The sequence below is a fragment of the Anguilla rostrata genome, chromosome 10 (genome assembly GCF_018555375.3).
Source record: "Anguilla rostrata isolate EN2019 chromosome 10, ASM1855537v3, whole genome shotgun sequence".
NCBI lineage: Eukaryota > Metazoa > Chordata > Actinopteri > Anguilliformes > Anguillidae > Anguilla > Anguilla rostrata.
In genome coordinates this window covers 33,355,688-33,376,531 of record NC_057942.1, presented here as the reverse complement: position 1 = coordinate 33,376,531, position 20,844 = coordinate 33,355,688, and the positions used below count along the sequence as shown (strand labels likewise).

Below are 20,844 nucleotides of genomic sequence, written 5' to 3'. Positions count from 1 at the left end.
CAGACACCTTGTTCCGAAAAGAAAACAACTTCCACCGGTCAAAAATTTGAATGGCTGGTTTCGAACCTCGGGTCAATGACCCTTCCTGTGTGTCTTAGGCCACGCATTCCCTCAGGAAAGAGCGGATTAAAAAGCAGCCCTTTGGCTGAAGGCTGAGGTGAGCTGAGCTACTTCCGTCACGTCGAATTCAAGCGAGAACGTGTGCTCTGAATGGCCCTAAAAAACCTTCTAGCTCAACCAGAAACTTGACTAAAGGTCCTATTCACTAGCCTATTGACATATCTCCTTTGACTGGGGGAGAAATGCATTGCTCCAACATGCCCCAGCTCAAAAAAGAATCATTTATGGTTGTAAATGCCATGCCATGTTTATGAAAATAGTGGTTTATGCAAATGCATTTAAATGACTTGACTTGAAATACAGAGAAAAGAAACTTAACTGTGCAGGCATCAGTGTTGTGTTGTTTTGACACATGCTCTTTGTGGAGCAGTCCCCACTAATGCTTCAAGGTCTTTTTTCACTATCTTCAAAGAAAGATTTCCCACTGATTGATGAAGAGGCATTCCTCTTGTTAAAGGCCCAGGAAACTGAAATCTGTTAATTCTTTGCTGATGTGTTGTTTTAATACTTTTTTGCAATCACAAATGACACTGAAATATTTTGAAATGATTCTTGGAAAAATAATGTAGAAAAGCCTGTGCCGAGATTGGCTTTCTTTCCTCCCTTGGCTAAACACCAGGTTTTGAGTGGGGGCGGGGGGGGGGTTATCTGGGTAGACTGTGTACAATGTACATCACTAAAACTCCATGACCGATTAAATCTTTTCTCCTTGTAAAAGATGCTCTTGCCACTTTTGTGCCGGCAAGCTAAGTTGGAAATGCCAAAGCATTGTGCCTTCTCTCGATGCAGACTGACTAATGTTTTTTCTTTTCCAAAAAAATGAAGGGACCCACAAGACATGGGTTTCATTTCAGAGGTCCACAGGCACAGCAATATTGCAATATATTTATAGGGCCCATTTTTGTGACTAGGACTTTGCAAACTATCTACACATTGTGGCTTTACTAAAAAGCTGGCACTGGTGCAAGGCCTTCCCTCTCTTCATCTCCCTCCCAACATTTGCTGCTAATGACACCACCGGTGGTCACAGAACAGATCCAAGATGGTTTGGTAAGTAGGCCTGCAGTCATAATTAAATAGCTTTAATCTTAGATATGTGTAATTAAAGCCCTTCTTTATTTCGGTGTAATGTCCGGAGTCTGAGACTGCTGTCGAGTCTAATGTTAGTGTACAGTAGCTAAGTGTTACAATGTTATTACACATCGAATGATCTGCAGCTTTAACTATACGATGGTAAAGCCTGCACTGGGCAAACTGCTCTAACCTAACGATGTAAAATGGTTTACATATGAGGTATCTTAGGGATACTGTATGACCATTAATGAGCACAGAATACACGCCCACTCTGTCCTTATCTGCTGAAAAGGCCACGCTAATCTAATAGTGTTTATTGCAATGTAATGGTTATAACTGGGTTAAAAAAATGTAAAGAAATATTAAGACAATCAACTGTCACTCCTGGGGAATATTACCGCAGTTTGATCCAGTTTCCTGCACCTTTAACATATAAATACTTTGTGTTTGTGTTACCTTATTTTTTGGACAGGATAATTACTCTTGTGCATGACAAAAAACTCAAGGATGTAGATAAACTAGTATTGCCTGAGGCAACCATTACCAAGCTATGGAGGGTACCATTTGATAAAAAGAAGTATTCGCCCACATCGTCTAGGGCTCTGTTGATCTTTAAATATGAATGTTCTTCAAAAAAAAAGAAGAAAAGAAAAAAAAAGCCTAAAAGTTAACGTCTTTAATGAAAGCAGACTTCGGTCAAAGTAGGACAAGCACCGAGCTATCTGCTCAGCAGGTTGCTCTAGCATCATATTCCACAGACAGGAATGCCTTAGCTCACAGGCACAGCGAACTAAGGCATTTCTGTCTTCATTCTTCTCACATCTTCCTGACCACCACCTAACAAGCCTGGCTTTCAATAAAAAAAAGATCAATATAATCCTCACCGCTCAACCATTAAATGGCAGCCCATGGAGCGGGCTTATAAAATATTTTGTGGCTCCAGCATGCATTACATTACATTACAGGCATTTTCTTCTGTGTCAGAAATGTGAAAGTGGCTCCCTTTTGTGAAATGTGTCGCTTTACAAAGGCCCTAATAAAACTAGACCGCATCAGTGTCGTCAATGAAAATCTAAATTGCACATATTCCAACCGTAGTTACTCAGGAGCCAGTCATTCTCAGTGTGTAAATTGATAAGTAGAGTTCAGTGTTTTTTCAAAAAAAGCTTCAGGATATTCCTTTCTTTAACTCTCAAGGTCACATAAAAAGAAGAGAATATAATATAGTGATTTTGGTGCAGGTAGGTCAAGTGTGTGTGTGTTTGTGTGTGTGTGTGTCCCTGTGTGCGTAAGGAAAAACATTTCTAAAAATAAGGAAATAATCTAGAATCTTGCCAATCAAAATATCAAATCTCTCTAGCTGCTTGTGCAACGTCATGGTTTGTTTCTAAATTGTCCTTTTCTGGGACATGAAACATGTACATGTTTGAAAAATCTGTCTGCAGAGATTAAATTGTCTAAGGTTCAGATTCGGGGCAGTATCAAACCACCCACCATTTATAACACAGCAAAACCAGCTTGACCTGGATTAGCATGCCTGCCTGATAATACACACAACTGCCACTGAAAGTATTTGTCCGTAATTTATTTGAACAGCCAAACAATGTCCGTGCAGCCGCCCCTTAATTCTCGCCTGTTCCCGTGCCCCTCCTTCCTGCTCTTAGCTGACCGCACAAAAGCAAGGAGAGAGTGGGAGAGGCCACCTACAGTACGGTAAAGAGTACGGTCAGACACAGCAGAAGGACGTCTGGGAAATCTCTGGGGTCCATTACACGGACAACGGCCCCCTTCCCCTGCCTGTTGTTCCCGGGCCGGCATTTCCTAGCAACCAGGAGCAACTCGGTAATCATTTCCCCACTCCCGTGAGTTTCCCACCTGGGACAAAGACACTCCGCCGCATTGTCATGGCAACGGCAACAGCCACACAAGCAGTTGGCCCTTTTAGAGCGAGTGAATGAGGAAACGTTGAAAGGGAACAGCGTGTTAAATGCTTGGTGACCCTGGGTTTCCCACTGTTCGAATGTAATTACAAAATTGCTTCGACAAAAAAAAAAAAAGCAAGTTTCTGAATGAACGTGCACTAAAAAGGGGTCCTCCACCGTCAAGACTGTTTGATGCCGAACGGAAAATGCATGCGCAAACATCTTGCGGGGAAAAAAAAAAGTTGTTCTCTCACAAATCAGATATAATGGAATGGGGCCACCAACAATGATCAAACAGCTGCCGGGCTTCTCTTGGGCCTTTGTCTGAAAGCGAACATGTACTCTTGCAAAGCATATTGTTTGTTTGTTTCTGCGTGCTGTTTGGATCCAAAAACAGCGGCGTTCGAGCTCCAAAACACTCCAAAGCACAAAAAACGGCCAACAAATGCGGGTCCTCAGACTGCCATTAGCTGCACAATGACTCAACGCTAAGACTGAAATGTTAAGTGCCTGCTTCAGTCCGAGATAAATAACAGGTTTGGAGAGAGGCTTCCCCTGTTACTTCACCTTCCTGGAAAACACACACTACTCAGCACCAACAGGCTTTCCAGCAACACAGCAAAGTAGCCACTGTTAATGTCACTGACACCTCAGCCCAAATAAAAGCTTTGGATACAGTTATGCACTTTATGCTCCGGGAAAAGCAGATATTTGGTATCTTTGCTAATTGCAGGCATTAGTCCAAGAACAGGCTATTTACATCAGTTTGGTTCCAGGATCCATGCATAAGTTTGTTCAACTTTTAAAAAAAATGTCATCCCACTTTGGAATGACAAGTTGTTTTCCCCACCAGTACCCTCACCTTTGAGCCAGTGACAATTTAATACCCTTTGATCCTCACAGAACATCCCATTATCTGCACATCAGACCTCAACACAGCCTGGGTACACAGGGGAAAATGTGTGCAAAACCAGCATGCACTTCTGTTGCAATCACAGCTTCTCACTCAAAGAGTGAGCACTAGAACTAGACAACTGGCTTCCTCAGTCACTTGTGAAATGGTTTAGGAGCCTGTTCTTCACAATGTACATGCATCTTCCTATTTATGCACGAAAACTTGAATAAACAAAGGCTAATCCTAGCTAAGCAAACCACCGCTGAAACAGTCCACTAAACAATCAATGTTTTCATTACATTTGAACCGAGTTGAGAAAAGAATGTCCTTGCACTCCGTGGACCCCAAGGCTTCTTGCGGGGACTTCTTATCATTAAATGATATACTCCCACCACCAGATGGTCAGCTGCCGGTAAACTGGACGGTAAAACATGACTCAAAAGAAGGAGTTCTCACCAAGAGAGTGGCCAGGCATCCAAGTTAAACTCTGAAATGATGATTCAGGGGGAAAACGGCGCTTTTTGCGTATATCTCCTGTGTCTTGTGTATGTGGTGTCGATTCGCAGGAACTCCACGGGGCTGGAGTAAAAACGTACCGTTGGCCTGGTAGTCCGTGGGCGTGTCCGAGGAGGCCTGCAGCACGGCCGACCGTCGGTAGACCACGTGGACCCGCCCCTTCTCTTCCCGCTCCTGCGTGCCTCTCTCCAGCGGCTCAATGAAGTATTCATCCGAGTCGGTGCGGATCATGCCGGCCTGGTTACACGGAACAAGGAGAGGCATTAAGGGACTCCGGGTCAACTCCGCTCAGCGTCTGCCCAGCAGTCGCCTGGGGTATTCCTGTTGAACGTAAGAGATAATACAAACGCGCTCTCCGCGCCACTGAATCAGCCTTTGGCTCACGTTCAGCTGTAAGGAATGTGAACAGATATTACTCAGCTCTATTACGTGGATACTGACTTCTCGCAAGCTGTTCTGTGATGTAAAATCTGTTCTCTGAAGCACCCTTCACTTAAAAGTGAAGTATTTTAATGCAGAGATAGTGAGTCATTTGGCTTCAGACTCCTGCTGGCTAAAGTGTGGAAACTTGGAAGGATCTTTCTTTAAGTATATACAGCCCAAGCTCAAATAAAACAAAATATACAATAATAATAATAATAATAACAAAGATACTTTGCTAATGATTAATTAGTAAAATGAAATTGCATTGGGTATGAGTCATGGGCTTTAAATGATAACAAGAGCAAAAACTGTTGAACTGCATCCCTCTGATGCAAGCTTCAAAGCGACTAGACAGACAAACCTGTATTACAAGATTCGTGCAAAATCAAACTCAGTGCCAGTTTAATATTGCTTTAATTAAGCACATTGAAGATTGTATCACTTGGGCCTTCATTAAATTGATGAATCTCACATGCATAGCGTGCATGCACAGTCAATTTTAATAAGTGATGTTTTCTCAGAAAACCGGACTATCAGGGCATAAAGAATTTGATTTCCTGTCCCTCCAGATATCGCAGACCATTAATTACGCTGAAATTTTCAATTAAAAACAAAATTAGCCACATGATCAGCTGCAAATTAGAGGCGTCACAAATACATTACAGACTTTGCCATTAATTATTGAGGCATATATGCAATATTTAAATAATGCGTGTGTGTGCATGTGTGTGTGCGTATGTGCATGTGTGTGCATGTATGTGGGTGCACATGTACATGTGTATGCATGTGTGTGTTCATGAATGTGTGTGCATGTCTGTGTGCAATGCGCTTGTATATATGCATTCATGGAATTTACACATGCCTTTGCATATGTGCATGTCAGTGTGTATGCACATTAACATTTCTGTATGTGTCTGCATGTGTGCATGTGTGTGTGTACATGCATGCGTTTGTGGGTGTGTGTGTGTGTGTGTGTGTGTGTGTGTGTTTGTGTGCGTACGTGCTTGCATACGTGTGTCTGCATGTGTGTGTGTGTGTACGTGCTTGCGTTCATGTGCGTGTGTCTGCATGTGTGCATGTGTGTGTGTGTGTGTGTGTACGTGCTTGCGTTCATGTGCGTGTGTGTCTGCATGTGTGCATGTGTGCATGTGTGTGTGTACGTGCTTGCGTTCGTGTGTGTGTGTACATGAGTGTCTGTGTGTGTGTGTGTGTGTACGTGCTTGCGTTCGTGTGTGTGTGTACATGAGTGTCCGTGTGTGTGTGTGTGTACGTGCTTGCGTTCATGTGTGTGTGTGTACATGCGTGTGCGTGTGGCCGGCTCGCCCTATGAAACGGCCCCTCAGTCAGGCGTCCCCGCGCTGGCCCCCTGTGCCCGGCCTCAGTTCTCAGCCTCGCTGGAATGCTGCACTCATGGTTTCATTTCGCGGCTCTCATCCTCACGCCCCCCCCCCACCCCGGGCCCCCCTCCCCAGCCCCGGCCTGTGTGCTCAGGGAGAGCCCGACTCCCTCGCTTCGCTCAGCACTGCACCGGCCTCGTGGCCTTTTCTCCTCTCCCCTCAGCTTATCCTTCCTAACAGAGCACGGCGGTAACCTGAGACGGCCTTCTAAAGGCACAGAACCGCCATGGGAAACCAGAAAGCATCTTGATTTTAAGCATCTTAGGACACAGATAAGCTTTGTGACAAGATTCCCTAAGACTGGGGAGAATCGCGACGAAGAAGTAAAGCGCCCTCAAAAACATGCCACGTGCCTGTAAATGGTAAAATATCACCTATTGCACCAATTACAGAAATATAGAACGTACAAGAAATCCCTGCACCTTTGTTATTTTTATTGTTATTGTTATTTTTAATGAACAGCCAAGGGAGCCATCTTGGTCCAGAGAAAATGATAAAATTATGAAAATAAATTTCATCAGTAAAGAAGCACGGCCCTCAAAACTGCATACCATCTTAAAATAGTCAAAACTACTCTTTTGAAAAGTAAACACCCTGACAGAAGGACACCAAACATGAATCACGTTTCCGAACATCAAACTCACAACACTGATCGGAACGAATATTCAGGACACCTGCGTTTGTTTGGAAAGCCTACTGGTAAAGGTTCTGCAAGGCAAAGTTTTTGAGATGTAGCAGCACAAATCATCACAGATTTATCTCCACAACACATGCCCGAGAAACCTTCCAAGAACAATATCGGCGAAATTAAAGCAGGATGCGCAGAAACTAACCAGATTATGTGTTGTTTTATTATGTCTGAATGAAAAACTACTCGCAGCTGAAATTGGGTGTGCCGTATCTGGGCGAGCAAGACACCGCTCGGCTCCTAAATCTCTCCGGTGTCAGAGCCTAATGTACATGGGACATTAATTCCAGCCTACACAGACCAGCGCCTCGTCTGACCTACATTCATTGCCGCGTGAAGCCATACACTTCCACGCATAAGCACGCGTTTCCATCCAGCGCATATCTGCCAGGGTCAGCCCTTCCCAACCGGAGAGCGATCTTCGAGTGGCGCTTCCATTCGTAGCTCTCTGCTAGCGTTTCCCTCTTCCTAGTCCATTGTTCCCGATTTTCCTGAGCTATTGTGCCCTTGAGATCCTGGTATGTTTGACATTGGGCAAGAGTAGTGTACTAAGCCTGGAGCTTCCAGATGTACTATATATCTCTGTTAAATATTCCGGTCTTTCGTAACAGTGATTTACGCTCAGTATCTCACATCCAGCAGCATGCCGCTATCAAAAGTTCAGATAAAGAACAATGAAAAATATATATGTAGCACTGAGACAAGCGGTTGGATGTAGTTTGCGAGCTTGGTATGCTTTGAACAGTATCAGTCTCTGAAGTATACCTGGCAAGACTTCCTACAATATGTTTCAATGAGATCACGGTAAACACAGATACTGTTGTGACTGCACTGTGTGAATGCAAGCGTACACCAGAAATTTGCATTTTAAACAGAACCACAAATGGTAACACAGACCAAAATGATTGTTTTCAAAGACCACGCAAGAGGTAAGAGAATTTTGTACTCCGAGGTGAACCTTAGACCCTTTTTGCATGTGTGCATGTGCACGCGTATGTAGCACTTTTATTTATTTATTTATTTATTTATTTATTTATTTATTTATTTATTTATTTATTTATTTATTTAATCATTTATTTATTTATTTTACCTTAAATTTATCAGGAAGTCCCACTGAGATAAGGAATTTCTTTCCAAGAGTGACCTAGCCAAGTCTAAAGCAGAACTAAGAGGAACAATATGTTGTTCAGGATGATTCATTTGAAATAACGCGGCAGTAAAACTGTATTTATTTAATGGCCAAAGAGAAAGAGATTCTTCAGATGAGTATTTCAGCATTCGACTCCCATTTGCAGAGCAAGGGAAAGAGTTTGTAAAAGCATAATTACACCTCTATTACATTGGATGTAGTTTATGTCACGTAAGTAACGATTCAAGTAGAAAGTCTGCTTACATTCAGTGCATGCGTTATACTTTTGTAAAGGCAACAGCTCTATAGCGCTACACAAATTTGAACATACAATACAAATTGGTCTTAGGACCAATAAGGATTTAAAGCTGAATAGAGACAACAGTCTACAAACAGTGACTGAGAAACATATCAGTCCAATGAATGCTGTTCATAATTACGCGAAACCTCTGCTCTGCTAACTGCATATTGCGCATGACCAAAGAGTGAAGAGAGCCAGACTACATTTATACAGTGCTGTCGAAATAAAGTCACTTAAACATGCATCAAATGAGAGAATAAGTGCTGCAAGAGTTAAGCATGTGTGAAAAATCAATGAGCAATACATTTGGCACACTGGGGGGTGGCTTGGCTGTGAAAATGTATGTTGAAGCTGTGTTTTTGTGACTACACTGGCTCTGGAGGAATGACTGTAGGCCGAGAGCCATGACAATCAGTTTGCACACATCCACAGCTCATCGACAGGCCAATGAGCCACAGTAAAATAAATATGTGGTGAAAAAAAAGGTGCAAGAAGGTGAAGAAAATTGTGAACAGAAATGCACACAGTTTCCATATTAGGCCAACGTAAAGCATTTAACGAATCTATGTATTATAAGCAATAAGTGCCTAACACACGAGCCTAATCAGGCAAGTTGTGAGAGCTATGCAAACGCAAATCGTTGTTTTGGCAGACACCCTATCGGCCTGGATTCAATCAACACGTGCCTCTTCAACCTTACGGTTATAATTAAGCAAGAGATTGTGATGACCAAAATTTACTGACCGGACTCTATTTGTTGCATTCATTTGTTAGTCAAATGTTTAATACTTGTTGTGATTGGGTGCGAATGGGAGTGACTGTGGACCAAGGACAATATCAATAAACTGGCCAGACAGGCTGTGCAGTTCATGCTTGATAAACAAGCCATTTAAAGGATGAGCAGGTGAAAAGAGAATAAGGAGGGTAAACTTTTCGCCACTTTTTAAAGACACATTTTGCAACCACATTGGGCATGATCTTTGTCCCAGTACAGCTATTGCATCTACATAGTTCAGTGTTAAACTAACCCCACTGGACCATATGTACTCTGTTAGCGTTGAATTAACACTGGGCATTCTACCGCATGCATCAACTTAGACCAGAAAGCATGGTGAATTTCAATGGATGAAAGACTGTTGACTGTGCTCTCAAGCTGGGGAGCTACAGAAAGAAAAGCAGCAAAACAGTGGCCCTTCATCCTTACTGGCTTGACAGCCTGACAATATTACAAGGTCGGCCAATTTTCTGAATGAATCCAGCTACAAAGTGGTCTCAAAATACAATGAGTTAGTGGAGAGGGAACACTACTAAGTCAATGATGGCATTCCCACATTTCAGCTTGAGAGTTCCTAAAAGCATACACCGCCAGGTCATGCAAGGCACATTTAAAGTCCCTGATTGATGGCATTCCCAATATGAGTTAAACACAATTCGTTCACAAAGGAAGGGCAATGTGCTTACGAATCAGGATGAGACGTTGCACTTGAGGGCAATGACACTACAGTAAATCCATATTGCACACGCTTCTGTTGTACCTCCAAAGACTTTAGCATCTATGAGAACCACACTGTATTCTCTGCAACAGGCATCTCAAACTCAAATCCTGGAGGGCCACTGTGTCTGCTGGTTTCTGATGTGTTCATGCACTTAAGAGCTTAATTAAGTCATGGGTTGGTTAGAGAGTCCACACACCTTGTTCCCAAAGCCTAAAGTTTCTGCCGATTGAACGGAAATCACAAAAAACAGCCAAGATTTCAGCCATCCAGGACTGGAGTTTGAGACCCCTGCTCTAATATGCACACTATGATTTATTACCATTACCTTAAAACTATTTACTATTTAACTAGTAAACCGCTTAACTATTAGTTCATTATTTTTGTTTGCATTTTTGTAAGTCACTCCAGTCAAGAGCATTAGCCTAAATGTAAATGCGATATGAAATCACTTCTCAAATCCAACATTCGTATAAGGCTTACAGGTCTCATCATTAAGACCCTTTTAAATTGTAGCAACATTAAACTTTACCGTCCCCAAAAAATGTATGACTAAATAAATTGTGATCTATGGGAACATACAGGGGGCGAGCCATTAAAATGCCTTTGATTCCATGAAGGCCCATTTATTTCGCCTCCATTTCTGAAAGCGGAATAACACGTGGAAGTGTGGCCTCATCGCCGTGGCGATACCGACGGCGTTGTCAGCGGCGACTCCCCGGCCACCCCGCGCGCGCTTCGCGGAGCAGACAATCGCAGGTGGCTTCGCTGCGCCCCGGCCTGCCGTTACCTAAATAGAACCCCCTTCGGAAAAGGTTGAGGAGTCCTGTGTTCCATCAGTTTAATATCCCGGCATCAGAGCCGGCCAAGCAGACACCGCCATACTGCCAAGACAAACATATGGGATTCAGCTGAAGGGGTCCAGTTTTCTAAGACAGCCCTCCAGTCTAAACTTCTTAAGGAGCCGGTATGAACGTGCCTTATTTAAAGAGGTACCGCCGCTACGTAGCAAAAGGCGCGGATTCAGCCGAGACACTGGCACCTTTCACCCTCCGTGTTGTTTAAAGGTGTGTTTGGTTTAGAAATGTGTGCGAACCTTCGTCATCATTACCCGCCATTTTCGTCCCCCTTTAAAAGGAACTCTAAGGAAAAATTACACCGGCTAATTTCTTTTTCGATTTGAAAAAAAAGGAAAGAAAAAAAACGACAGTCCTCCATCTCGGCGAGGAAAAGTAGAATCTCTGTATTTCTAGGAAGGAAAATAATAATAAACAAGTCCTTGCAAAAATATTTCACAGGCGTACTTAGAATTAACACAATAAAGAACCCCCTCCCCTCTCCGTAAACTCTGCTTTTGGAGTTTTTCTGTTGTTTATTTATTTTATAAAATGAGACCCTGATTTGTTTGAGTAAGATGTTATCACAGACGTCACACATTGGTGGCTGAAGAAAAAAACACCCCCCGAGCACATGGAAACACACGTGTCTCCACACCAGCGCACCACTACATGCCACTCAGGCATGTCCGTCAATACAGAGAGGGCTTTTTCTTATTGAAGAAACTCGCGCAAGTCTTTCAGACCCTGGCACCGTACGCCCTGAGGGATGCACAGCCAGTCGGCGGGAGCGAAGGTGACTCGGCCTTCCCGCCACTGTCGCGAACCGTTTGAAGTACGAAAACACAGCATTCACACCCGAATAAATCCCACCTCTCTCTCCGGCCTCAAAGGGACATTAACGTCTGAACGCTGCTTTGAAAGGTGGCAAGGATAACTCCTACAAAGCATCAGTTAATCAAAAAGCAAGAAAAAAGTTGGCTGAACTAGCTTAGAGGCTATGATTTAAATGCACACAAGAGGACTAATATGTGAAAAAAAGAAGCACTTCTCCTGAAGAGAACCTTAAGAAACAGCTTGCCTCTGCAATTCCTTCTGCAGTTCCCCTCCCGTACCTCAAACCATATACCAAAACAGCTCTGGGGTCAAACTTCTGCAACGGCAAGTCCTTCGCTGAATCAACAAGGAACATCAATAACTATTAGTGAATACAACTCTTGTGCCTACTACGGGTCAGTGGGGAAAGGAACCGGGCACACTTTTCTCCAAATCAAAAGGAACATTTAAAGGACCTGCAAAAAGCTCCCGACATGTCAGCTGTGCACGTCTAAATCACGTCTTTGTGCGTGACGGGGGAGGACGAGTGGACGTTGAAGAGCAACCGAGGCTGCAAACCACAAACATCATCGACAAACAGACAGGTCCCGGTTTGAAAATGCACAAAGGAAAAAAGATCATCCACGTGTTTCGTTCACCTGCTTTGTCACTTGTCCAAATGCTCCGCCACAGCAGGCGTGCCCCATTGGGGACTTCGGAAAGCCAGCTCTTCAGTCTTAGGCTGAGTCATTCAGTTCCAATTAGGGTGCATGGGGGAAAGCAGATTGAGTGATAAAAACTTTTGATAACTTATTTATATTGCGCATTAATGGGAACAGATGTTTATTGCCAAGGAAACAGTCCTTTGAGCAGGCACTCATTCGTCATGTTGCCGCTAAATGCTGGTAGCTAAATATCGTCATTACACATGACAATTCTTAGGAGGCTGCCAATTCTTTGGAAGATGAAAGCCCCTAGCAGGGTAAAACCTGTGTGTCAATAAGTACTTATATGAATTTCACCTTTCAACTTAAATAAATACTGGTGATTAGTGGAGCTGGTAAACTTCAATCAGACGTGTCTTCGTGCGGGTCAGTTATTGTATTATGGAACAGAGGCCCTGTTTATTCCATAGCCAGCCAAAAGGAGCAGATTGTATCCAGGTTTCTGTCACTGATGACACAAAAAAACAATTAGTTCTGCCAAAATTTGGTAGACATTCACACAAGTATGTGGAACCCATTTCCTCAAGTGACAGCGTTTGGCATTTTATTACAGTAGTCTCGCTTTGTGTAAAATTCCTTGCATAGTTCACACTCTTTAGTTTGTCCTCAGACCATGGAAATTCAAAGTACATCTTCTACAGTTAAACGTTAAGACAACAAGTTTCCAAAGCAAACTACGCCACTCGGCCTACCAGAGTATATACACTATCCAGTCATAAAAATTACTGCTTACTTAAAAAATGTCTCTGCTGTATAATTTCTGGCATGCACAAATGTGGCATGCATTAATTGTTGGAAATATAATACAAAAATACATAAAAATATAAATAAACAGTGCCAACTTCTATATGTAGCCAAGATTCCACAATTTCTCAGAATTTCTGCTGTAATGTCATCAAAATGCTTTTGCAGGTTTTTGGTCATGTCAAAAAAACAAAAAACCTATCATGGATAAGGTGCATATAACATAAAAGCTCAATCTTTTCACTTGATATCACCCTTTGGACAGGCATGAAATTTGAGAATAATATATGACGGAGATAACAGGCTAAGACAATTTAGCGTTTATCCAGAAAGACATTAAAGATAAACATGGATATTTGTTTTCTCAGTGGTAGACATTCAAAGCAAAACTGGAGCTCACTTTAACTGCATGAAAAAAGCTCCCACATTTAATGTGCAATCACAAAGCTTTTGGACCAGCTCTCAACCCTTTGAAATTTTAAATCCACATGGAACGTTGTAATAAAGAGCTTTATTTAATTAAAGTCCCGTAAGACCTTTGTGTGTTGTGATTGAGGCCTGTTACATGGGTGGGCGGAGACTAGTGTCTGTGATGTCATCAACAGGAAGCAGAAAATGTGGGCCCAAGCCTCTAAGGAAAAAGCCAATACATTACTACAGCAACACACATGGCAATGCTAACAGTCGAAGCGGAGAAGTTTGTTTACTCTCAATACAGTATACACATGCGAAATTTCAAGGCCCTTGCTTGCATTCTCGTCATTGTTTATATTGTTTTTGGTTTGTTATGGGTTTGTTATGTAGCTACTTTAGTGGTGTAAAAATGCACCACAAATAGAAGAAAATTGTACTACAGCATATGTCTAGTTTATTTTGATTACTAGTAAATACCCCACTGGTCACAAAGAGAACAGGTGTGCTTGAAACTCAAAGACAGTAATTAGTTCTTTTGACTGTTGGAAACTGCATGCATAAATTCATCTTTGGGCTGCAGACACCATAAATGTCACAAACTCATATTTAAGATTCAGAAGCAAAGCTGATTTCAACACTATACTCTTTGTTCAGCTTGACTGGAATTCGAGGCATGAGTGAAGGGGGAAACTCGTGTTCAAAGACCTTTCTGACTGAGTCCCAAAAACACTGAAGCAGAAAATGAAGCTGTCACTGGCAGCATAAGACGAAGTAAACTAACTCCAGCGATAATTACCCTTATTAATCCAAAGACACTACTAGCCGGGTGACTTATTGACAGTGGGTGACCTAACACAGCAGGAATTAAGCTCATCCAGAAGCTTAGAACCAACAAGATGCCACAAAAATCTTAGTTCAGATGAGATTTGCTAAGCTCTTGCAAAGCTCCTTGTTTACTCCCATATCTTCCATAGTTAGACATAATATGCTCTTCGGTAGCATTTATTCTCATGTTCTTAACTGGAGAGTTTAACATGAAACAGTCGGATTTAGAGCAGTTTAGCATTTAGCGCATTGCCCATTTCTGAAGTGACCTCCGTTTGGGGTTAATTTTAGACCTCCTTTAACCTCCTAAGGAAACACAGCACTGAACACAAACTGACTTTTCAGTGCTGGTATCATAGTGATACTGCCCAGGTCAATCTTGCCCTAAACAACTTGACTTAAACACGGTCCACTAACTACAAACACAGATGTCTGTCTCAAAGGCAATGGTACGTAACACATACTATGCATACATCACAGTAGCACAATAAAGCTTCAAATCATAGCTTTTATTTATTAGAAGCTCTTAATAATTTCCTGAGGAATCAAACATCCATGTCACAAGTGGTCCAAACTGCAGTGTGCTCCTACTTACAGCTGGATACATACCTTTTCTCTGAAGGAAGCAAATATTGGCTTCTGAGGCACTACTGAAGAGGCTGTCGTAAAGAATCTCCCGTCTCAAAATGACTATAATTAACAACCGTAAAGCACACACCTAGAGACTAGAAGCACTGCTTTAGATCAAAGGTGATTACCACGGAAGAAAACCTGTTTGATCCCTCGGAAGTAGGATGTTTTTCCACATTTCAAGCAATATATTTTAAAAATTGTGACCTTTAAAATAATGTCAAATAAACACTTGCTTTAATAGTAGCTGAGCTGGCCTGAACCCTTAGAGGCAATGCAATGTACTTAATAAGGAAATTAGTCACTGATGGGAAACATTTAAAAAGGCACATTCAGCAAACCACAGCCGTTAACGTGGGTCATTACTGTACCCAGAAGCTGAGGGTCCCCAGGAACCACGACCATTTTAATTATCTCTACAACCCCCCAAAGGGAAACAACCTGACTGGCACAGCATGACTGAGGTTTGGAACCGGGACGTGTACAGTTTAGTACCGTTACACATTAAACTGAGAAAACAACTATTGAACAACCCTAACTAGACATCATTTTCATGCGTGTTCATTTCCCTATGCAGACCCCAGGTGCACCCGTTATGACCCACTATGCAGAATAAAACTTCACAGAACTTTTTTTTTTTTCCACAAAATCAGATCACATTCCTTCATCACATCAGTGAAAAATCAAAGGGACCCTAACTGATTGTCCTTGGGCCCCTCAGCTTGAATTCGTTTCACGGCAACTAGCCAGATCTAAAACTTCCTGCCGTAGCACAGCTTCTTCCAAACGGGGCAGATCCAATCACAATGACAAGGGTCACCATCACATTAGAAGTCAGAAAGAGAACACTTATCACCAGCTGCGTGGGTACAAACTGCGGAAGCCACCCACAGAAATGGGACAATGGCACGGAGAGGTCTCCCAAAACCCCAGCAACAATGCAGCCACCCTGTTAATGTTCAGCCGCCCTCATATGAATGCCTCCTGCTCTGTGTGACCCAACCTTTCTCTCAGTGCAACCGCTCACAATTCACTACACTGGGAAGCCCGCGCATTCCATTCCTTTCTAGCACAGAGAAGAATACGTGTTGTTTCTTCATAACCTGATTAGACGTGCGGCTCAGTTCAAACCTTAAGGGGTCATGCAAAGGTCAGGGGAAACCTCCACCGGTTTTTTTTTTAATCCACAAGATAACAAAACAAGTTTAGTTTCACTTCTTATAACACAAAATATCGGAAGAGCAGTGGACGGTAGCTTCTCACCACGTGAATGCTTCCTCGCTCGTCCTGAATCAAGGGCTATGGCATCCCCTCACCCCCCCCATTGGGAGTTTCAGCTTGGGGGAAATTACTGTTTGGCCCACGGTGGGAAAAACACCCCAGGAAGCACAGAATGGGGGCAGTAGATATGCAAACAAAGCTGACCCCGGGTTAAGCTGAGGCCTCCCTGGCGGTTAAATTCAAGGTTACGTATCACCACAAATAAAGGCCAGATCAAAGGGAAATCCAGGCATGCTCCCACAGAGACCAGAAACAGTGTGGGGAGATGGGGCCTTAGACTGTCACCACAAACAGCAAAGGACCTGTATGAAGTGAAGACTTGAAAGACAAACAGAAAATTTTGAATTTCAAATATTATTATACGGTTATGAATATTATTGCAATGTGCTGTATCTGGCCAGTATGCTTCTGCTCCACCTAACACAGCTACTGAATAAGTAATCAAATGGCAGAGTACAGAGTGTATGCTAAAATTGAAATATGAAGAAGCATGCAGCATAAACGCAATGCCACACTTAGAATCAACTCTTGACCTTTTTTTAGCTATCTTGTGCATGAACCAATGATGCAATGACATATTACTAGCCAAGCAGCCGAACTGAGCAGCCAAATACCCAATTACTTTAGATCTCATAAAATCCGAGGGGACTATGTATAAAAAAGGCTGCAATTCCAACATCGATCATCCGATATGGATAGAAATACACTCAAATTATAGATGACAGTCTGTGCACTTTAACTGCATATTCCTTTAATTTCAAATCCAATGTGCTGGAGTACAGAGGCAATGCAACAAAATAATGTGTTACTGTCCAAATACTTGAACTGCACTGTATATAAAAACCCCTGGAGGTTCTCGGCGTGTGAGGACTTCCAGGACCTGTAGCTCATAAGTGAATTGAAGCCCTCTTCAGGATAGATGATGGCTAGTCATAATGACTGACTGTTAAATTCTCGCCACAGAGAGGCTGACCCAAGGCTCCAATTCTCCAGAGCTGAAATCACTTATCTACTCCCCAGCCACCTTTTCAATCATTCAACTGCGGCTCACCAGTGGCTCAGTCATAGGCTGATCCCTGTAGTCTTCACATCACAAGTTTGAGTTTGGGCTGTGTCATTAACCAACTACAACTGAGACTAACAGGGGCAATACATAATTGCTCCATCCAGCCAGGGCAAGGGGCTTAAAGTGGCCCCGTTTCTATGAGTTATCATTGCATTGCTGCCCCCTAGCTGCTCATCATGCAACTGCACGTTACCAATCTGCCTCAGTGGGAGCTATGCCACCTCTCCGGTCAGTGAGTGCACCCATGCTACATGCTGTATAGCTTACGTAAAACAGGCACTGGTTCATTTACTCCCAGAATTCTGTGCACTGCTGCTGTGGTAACAAAAAAAAAACTCACTGGAATTTTGGAAGCAGGCGGACTGTGGACCAGAGGATCCTGGGTTCTGTCCCACTACATGGATAACATAATGTATATCCCACTGTATTTTTTAGTTCAGATTTACATGTTTTTCAAACTAAATGAGCAGTAAGTAAATAAGTAATAAATCCAATTAAAAGGGGATGCTACATTACATACAGCATAATACAACATAACTTTACATTGCATACAACATGCTATAACACCATTTAGTTCTGCATTCAAAATCACCTATAAATGTTAATGGTCTGAATATCAGTTAACAGAAAATACAGAATAAATCTGAGTAACGTGTAAACTTTGAGACAGGGGGCTAAAACTATAATCTATCCAAAATGAACAGAAAATTCAGATTCAAATGAACAGACTGGGGGGCACAGAGAAAGGGGAAGAGAGAGAGAAAGAGAGAGAGAGAGAGAAGGAGAAAGAGAAAAATCAAGCACCTACCAGCCCATCACAGTTGTTAATTGCCACAGAAGCCCCAGGGACGTCGGTGATATCTCCGATGAAAGTGCAGTCGGTCTGGAGCAGCTCCCTCTTCAGTACCCTCTCCGCGCCGGACCGGGTGCCGTTCCCCGTGGCGTTTCCGTCGTTCCCGGCCCCCTCCAGCTCGTCGTGCCACTCCACCATGGCGCCGGGGGCGATGAGCCTGCGGTTGGGCTGCAGCCTCAGGTGAAACTCCCTCCCGAAGGCCGTGACGTTGAAAAACAGTCTCTCCTCGCTCGCGCTCCCCGGCCCCTGCCGCACGTCCCTCTTGACCCGCTGCTTGTGATTGGCCGAGAGGAGGTGCGACAGGAAGTGCCCCTCCGCGTCGGTGCTGATGGGCGTGATCAGACCGTACTCTCGCAGCCTGTTCTTGAGAAACTCTGGAGGAGTGGAGTGCAAGAGAATCCAAGATATTAAAACCGACTCCTTCGGGCCCTTAGCTGAAAAGGGCCATTAAAAACAAGGTAATTAACTCTGGGAATAGACCCCCATCAAATCAAGGATCTACCACTTCCTTGAGCAATGCCAGAGAAAATCTGCAGGGACAGAAAAGGGGTATCAAGCTGCCAGACTGCAATGAATCTGAACAGGGAACACTGTTTGATTTATACTAAGATCCTCATTCAGTCGCTCATTTGTGGTCAGGTTAGAAGTGAAGGGAAGTTTAAAACCCTCGAACGGTCCCCTTTCATTTCAAAGCAATTTCCCATCTAAATTTGGCCTGCCTTCTAGACACAAGAATGATGGTTTGTAAACAGGTAAGCATCTGAAGAGGAGGGGAAAAAATAAAGTAAATAAATAATCAAAGCCATACATTTTGGACCTTGTCATTTACTTTAGGTGGTCCAACCCCCACAAGAACTAGAAGACAGATGTAACTGTTGCAGTAATACAGACAAACATATTATGTATTTAGAAAAACTAATTTTTAGGAAGTAAAACTATGTAGGGCATTATAGTTCCATAAAATGCACTTTTGCATGCATTTTCTTAGTCTAGAAGCCACATTTCATGAGAGTTTTCAATCTCAGCACCATGTAGGTTAGTTCTGGTTTCTGCAGATTTTAACATATTGGTTTTGCTTGTTCTGTGGTCTAACTTGAAAAGTACCATTTTGTCTTATAGATGCTTAATTGCTATACTATTCGTGGGAGAGTGCATACCACACGCAGACATAAGTACACAGGTACTTGGTCCTAGACATACACTTATTTAAAAAGCCTGTGCAGGCTTTGTAGTGTGTACCATTATTTGAGCCATCATTTGAGAATATTCATGCAAATAGATGCTTACCTTCTTTTTCTACATCGCCAGCCTGAAAGGAAAACCCAAACGTATTTTCAATCAATTAGACAAAAGCGAATAAAAGTAAGACGCATGCACACTGTCCAAAATGTTCACTCAACTGACGGTAACTCAGTGTCCAGTTTTACTCAGGAGTCCCCCTAGATTATCTGAGCTGGCAAAAGTTCAACTTTCGCTTTCACATGTTTCGAGTAAAACATCACATCCAGGAACAGCAATTCATCGAAATTATATATATTCTAAAATAAAACCAAAAGGAATATTCAAAGTGAATACTCAAACGTCTCTCCCATTGACGGCTAAGATACAGGTCAACGTTTTCTGTAGTTGATGGACTGCAGCACTTTATAGCTGAAGTGCGCACAAATATGTACAGAATTCTGAGAAAAACGCAATTTTCTACCGCCAGTGTCAGATACAAAGTGTATAACACACCGGCGTTACATGGGATTTTCAAAATTTACCGCTACTCGGTTTACACAAACAGTTGTGGGGCAGATAATACTGTCGAAATTGACACTTCGTGTCATCGGTTGCTGTGGAATACTGGTCAAGATGCACTTCAGAGTTCACAACTTTATAACCGCCTTGTGCTTACGCTGACTAGTTTGCTAACTTCATATTCTATGAGCAAAGCAAAGGGAAGAGGTCACTTACCTTGTCAGCTGAAGTCAGACTCAGAATAATTCCAGCTATAGCTACGCATAGTGACAGGAGAACCATCACGAGTCGATTTCACTTTAGCTACCTAACGCAGAAAAATGATTTAAATTCAGACCTACAGAGTATATTTTCCACTCCTGCGCAGCGAAAAAAAACTTTATCCACTTGTTCAAAAGTTGTACGCTTCAGTACAATTTGCAACACGTTTTAGATAATAATACAAAATCAAAGTGAAGTTTACACAGGGTTTCAGAACTTGATCACTATTTCTTGTTTGTTACTGACTATGAAAAGTTGTTAGTAAAAAAAATAAATAAAAATCCCTAAGAAGACTGTTAGTGTGAGTGAGCTCTGTGTTCAGAACAGAGCGGTGTCTGAGCTCCTGCAACCTGGCACTTCGCTCTGGCTAATAAACTACAGACCAGCCCTGATGTGACGTCACTGTCTCCCCTTTTTCATCGAACACATGGTAAAAAAAAAAGAAAAAAGAAAAAGTTTGAAAGAAACACATGGTAGCACTTTCCCTCGAAGTGAACTAATGTGAAGGACAGGCCGCTGACAAAATACGAATGGTTAAAAAAAGTTTGTTTTCGAGTGTTTTGTTAAAACTGCTTGAAGTGCTGACCTCTATATTGTAAATGGAAATTCAAATGTTCATTTATTGTATAGGCTAGTATACAAAATATCTAAAGTTGATTGTCAACAATCTGCAAACAGAAATATAGGAACGATAA

The 20,844-nt window shown here is 42.5% G+C and overlaps 1 protein-coding gene across 1 annotated transcript in view; it reads right to left on the bottom strand.

Moving 5' to 3' along the window:
* The window catches only part of adamts3 (ADAM metallopeptidase with thrombospondin type 1 motif, 3), an 87,293-nt gene extending 66,783 nt beyond the window's left edge, over positions 1 to 20,510 (bottom strand). The window contains exons 1-4 of the mRNA XM_064296615.1: positions 20,105 to 20,510; positions 19,436 to 19,457; positions 18,104 to 18,522; positions 4,608 to 4,764 (exon numbers count right to left, since the gene is read on the bottom strand). Of these exons, the coding sequence (XP_064152685.1) occupies positions 4,608 to 4,764; positions 18,104 to 18,522; positions 19,436 to 19,457; positions 20,105 to 20,170 (664 nt within the window). The 5' untranslated portion in view covers positions 20,171 to 20,510. The remainder of the gene's footprint in view (positions 1 to 4,607; positions 4,765 to 18,103; positions 18,523 to 19,435; positions 19,458 to 20,104) is intronic.
* Positions 20,511 to 20,844: the final 334 nt, after the last annotated feature.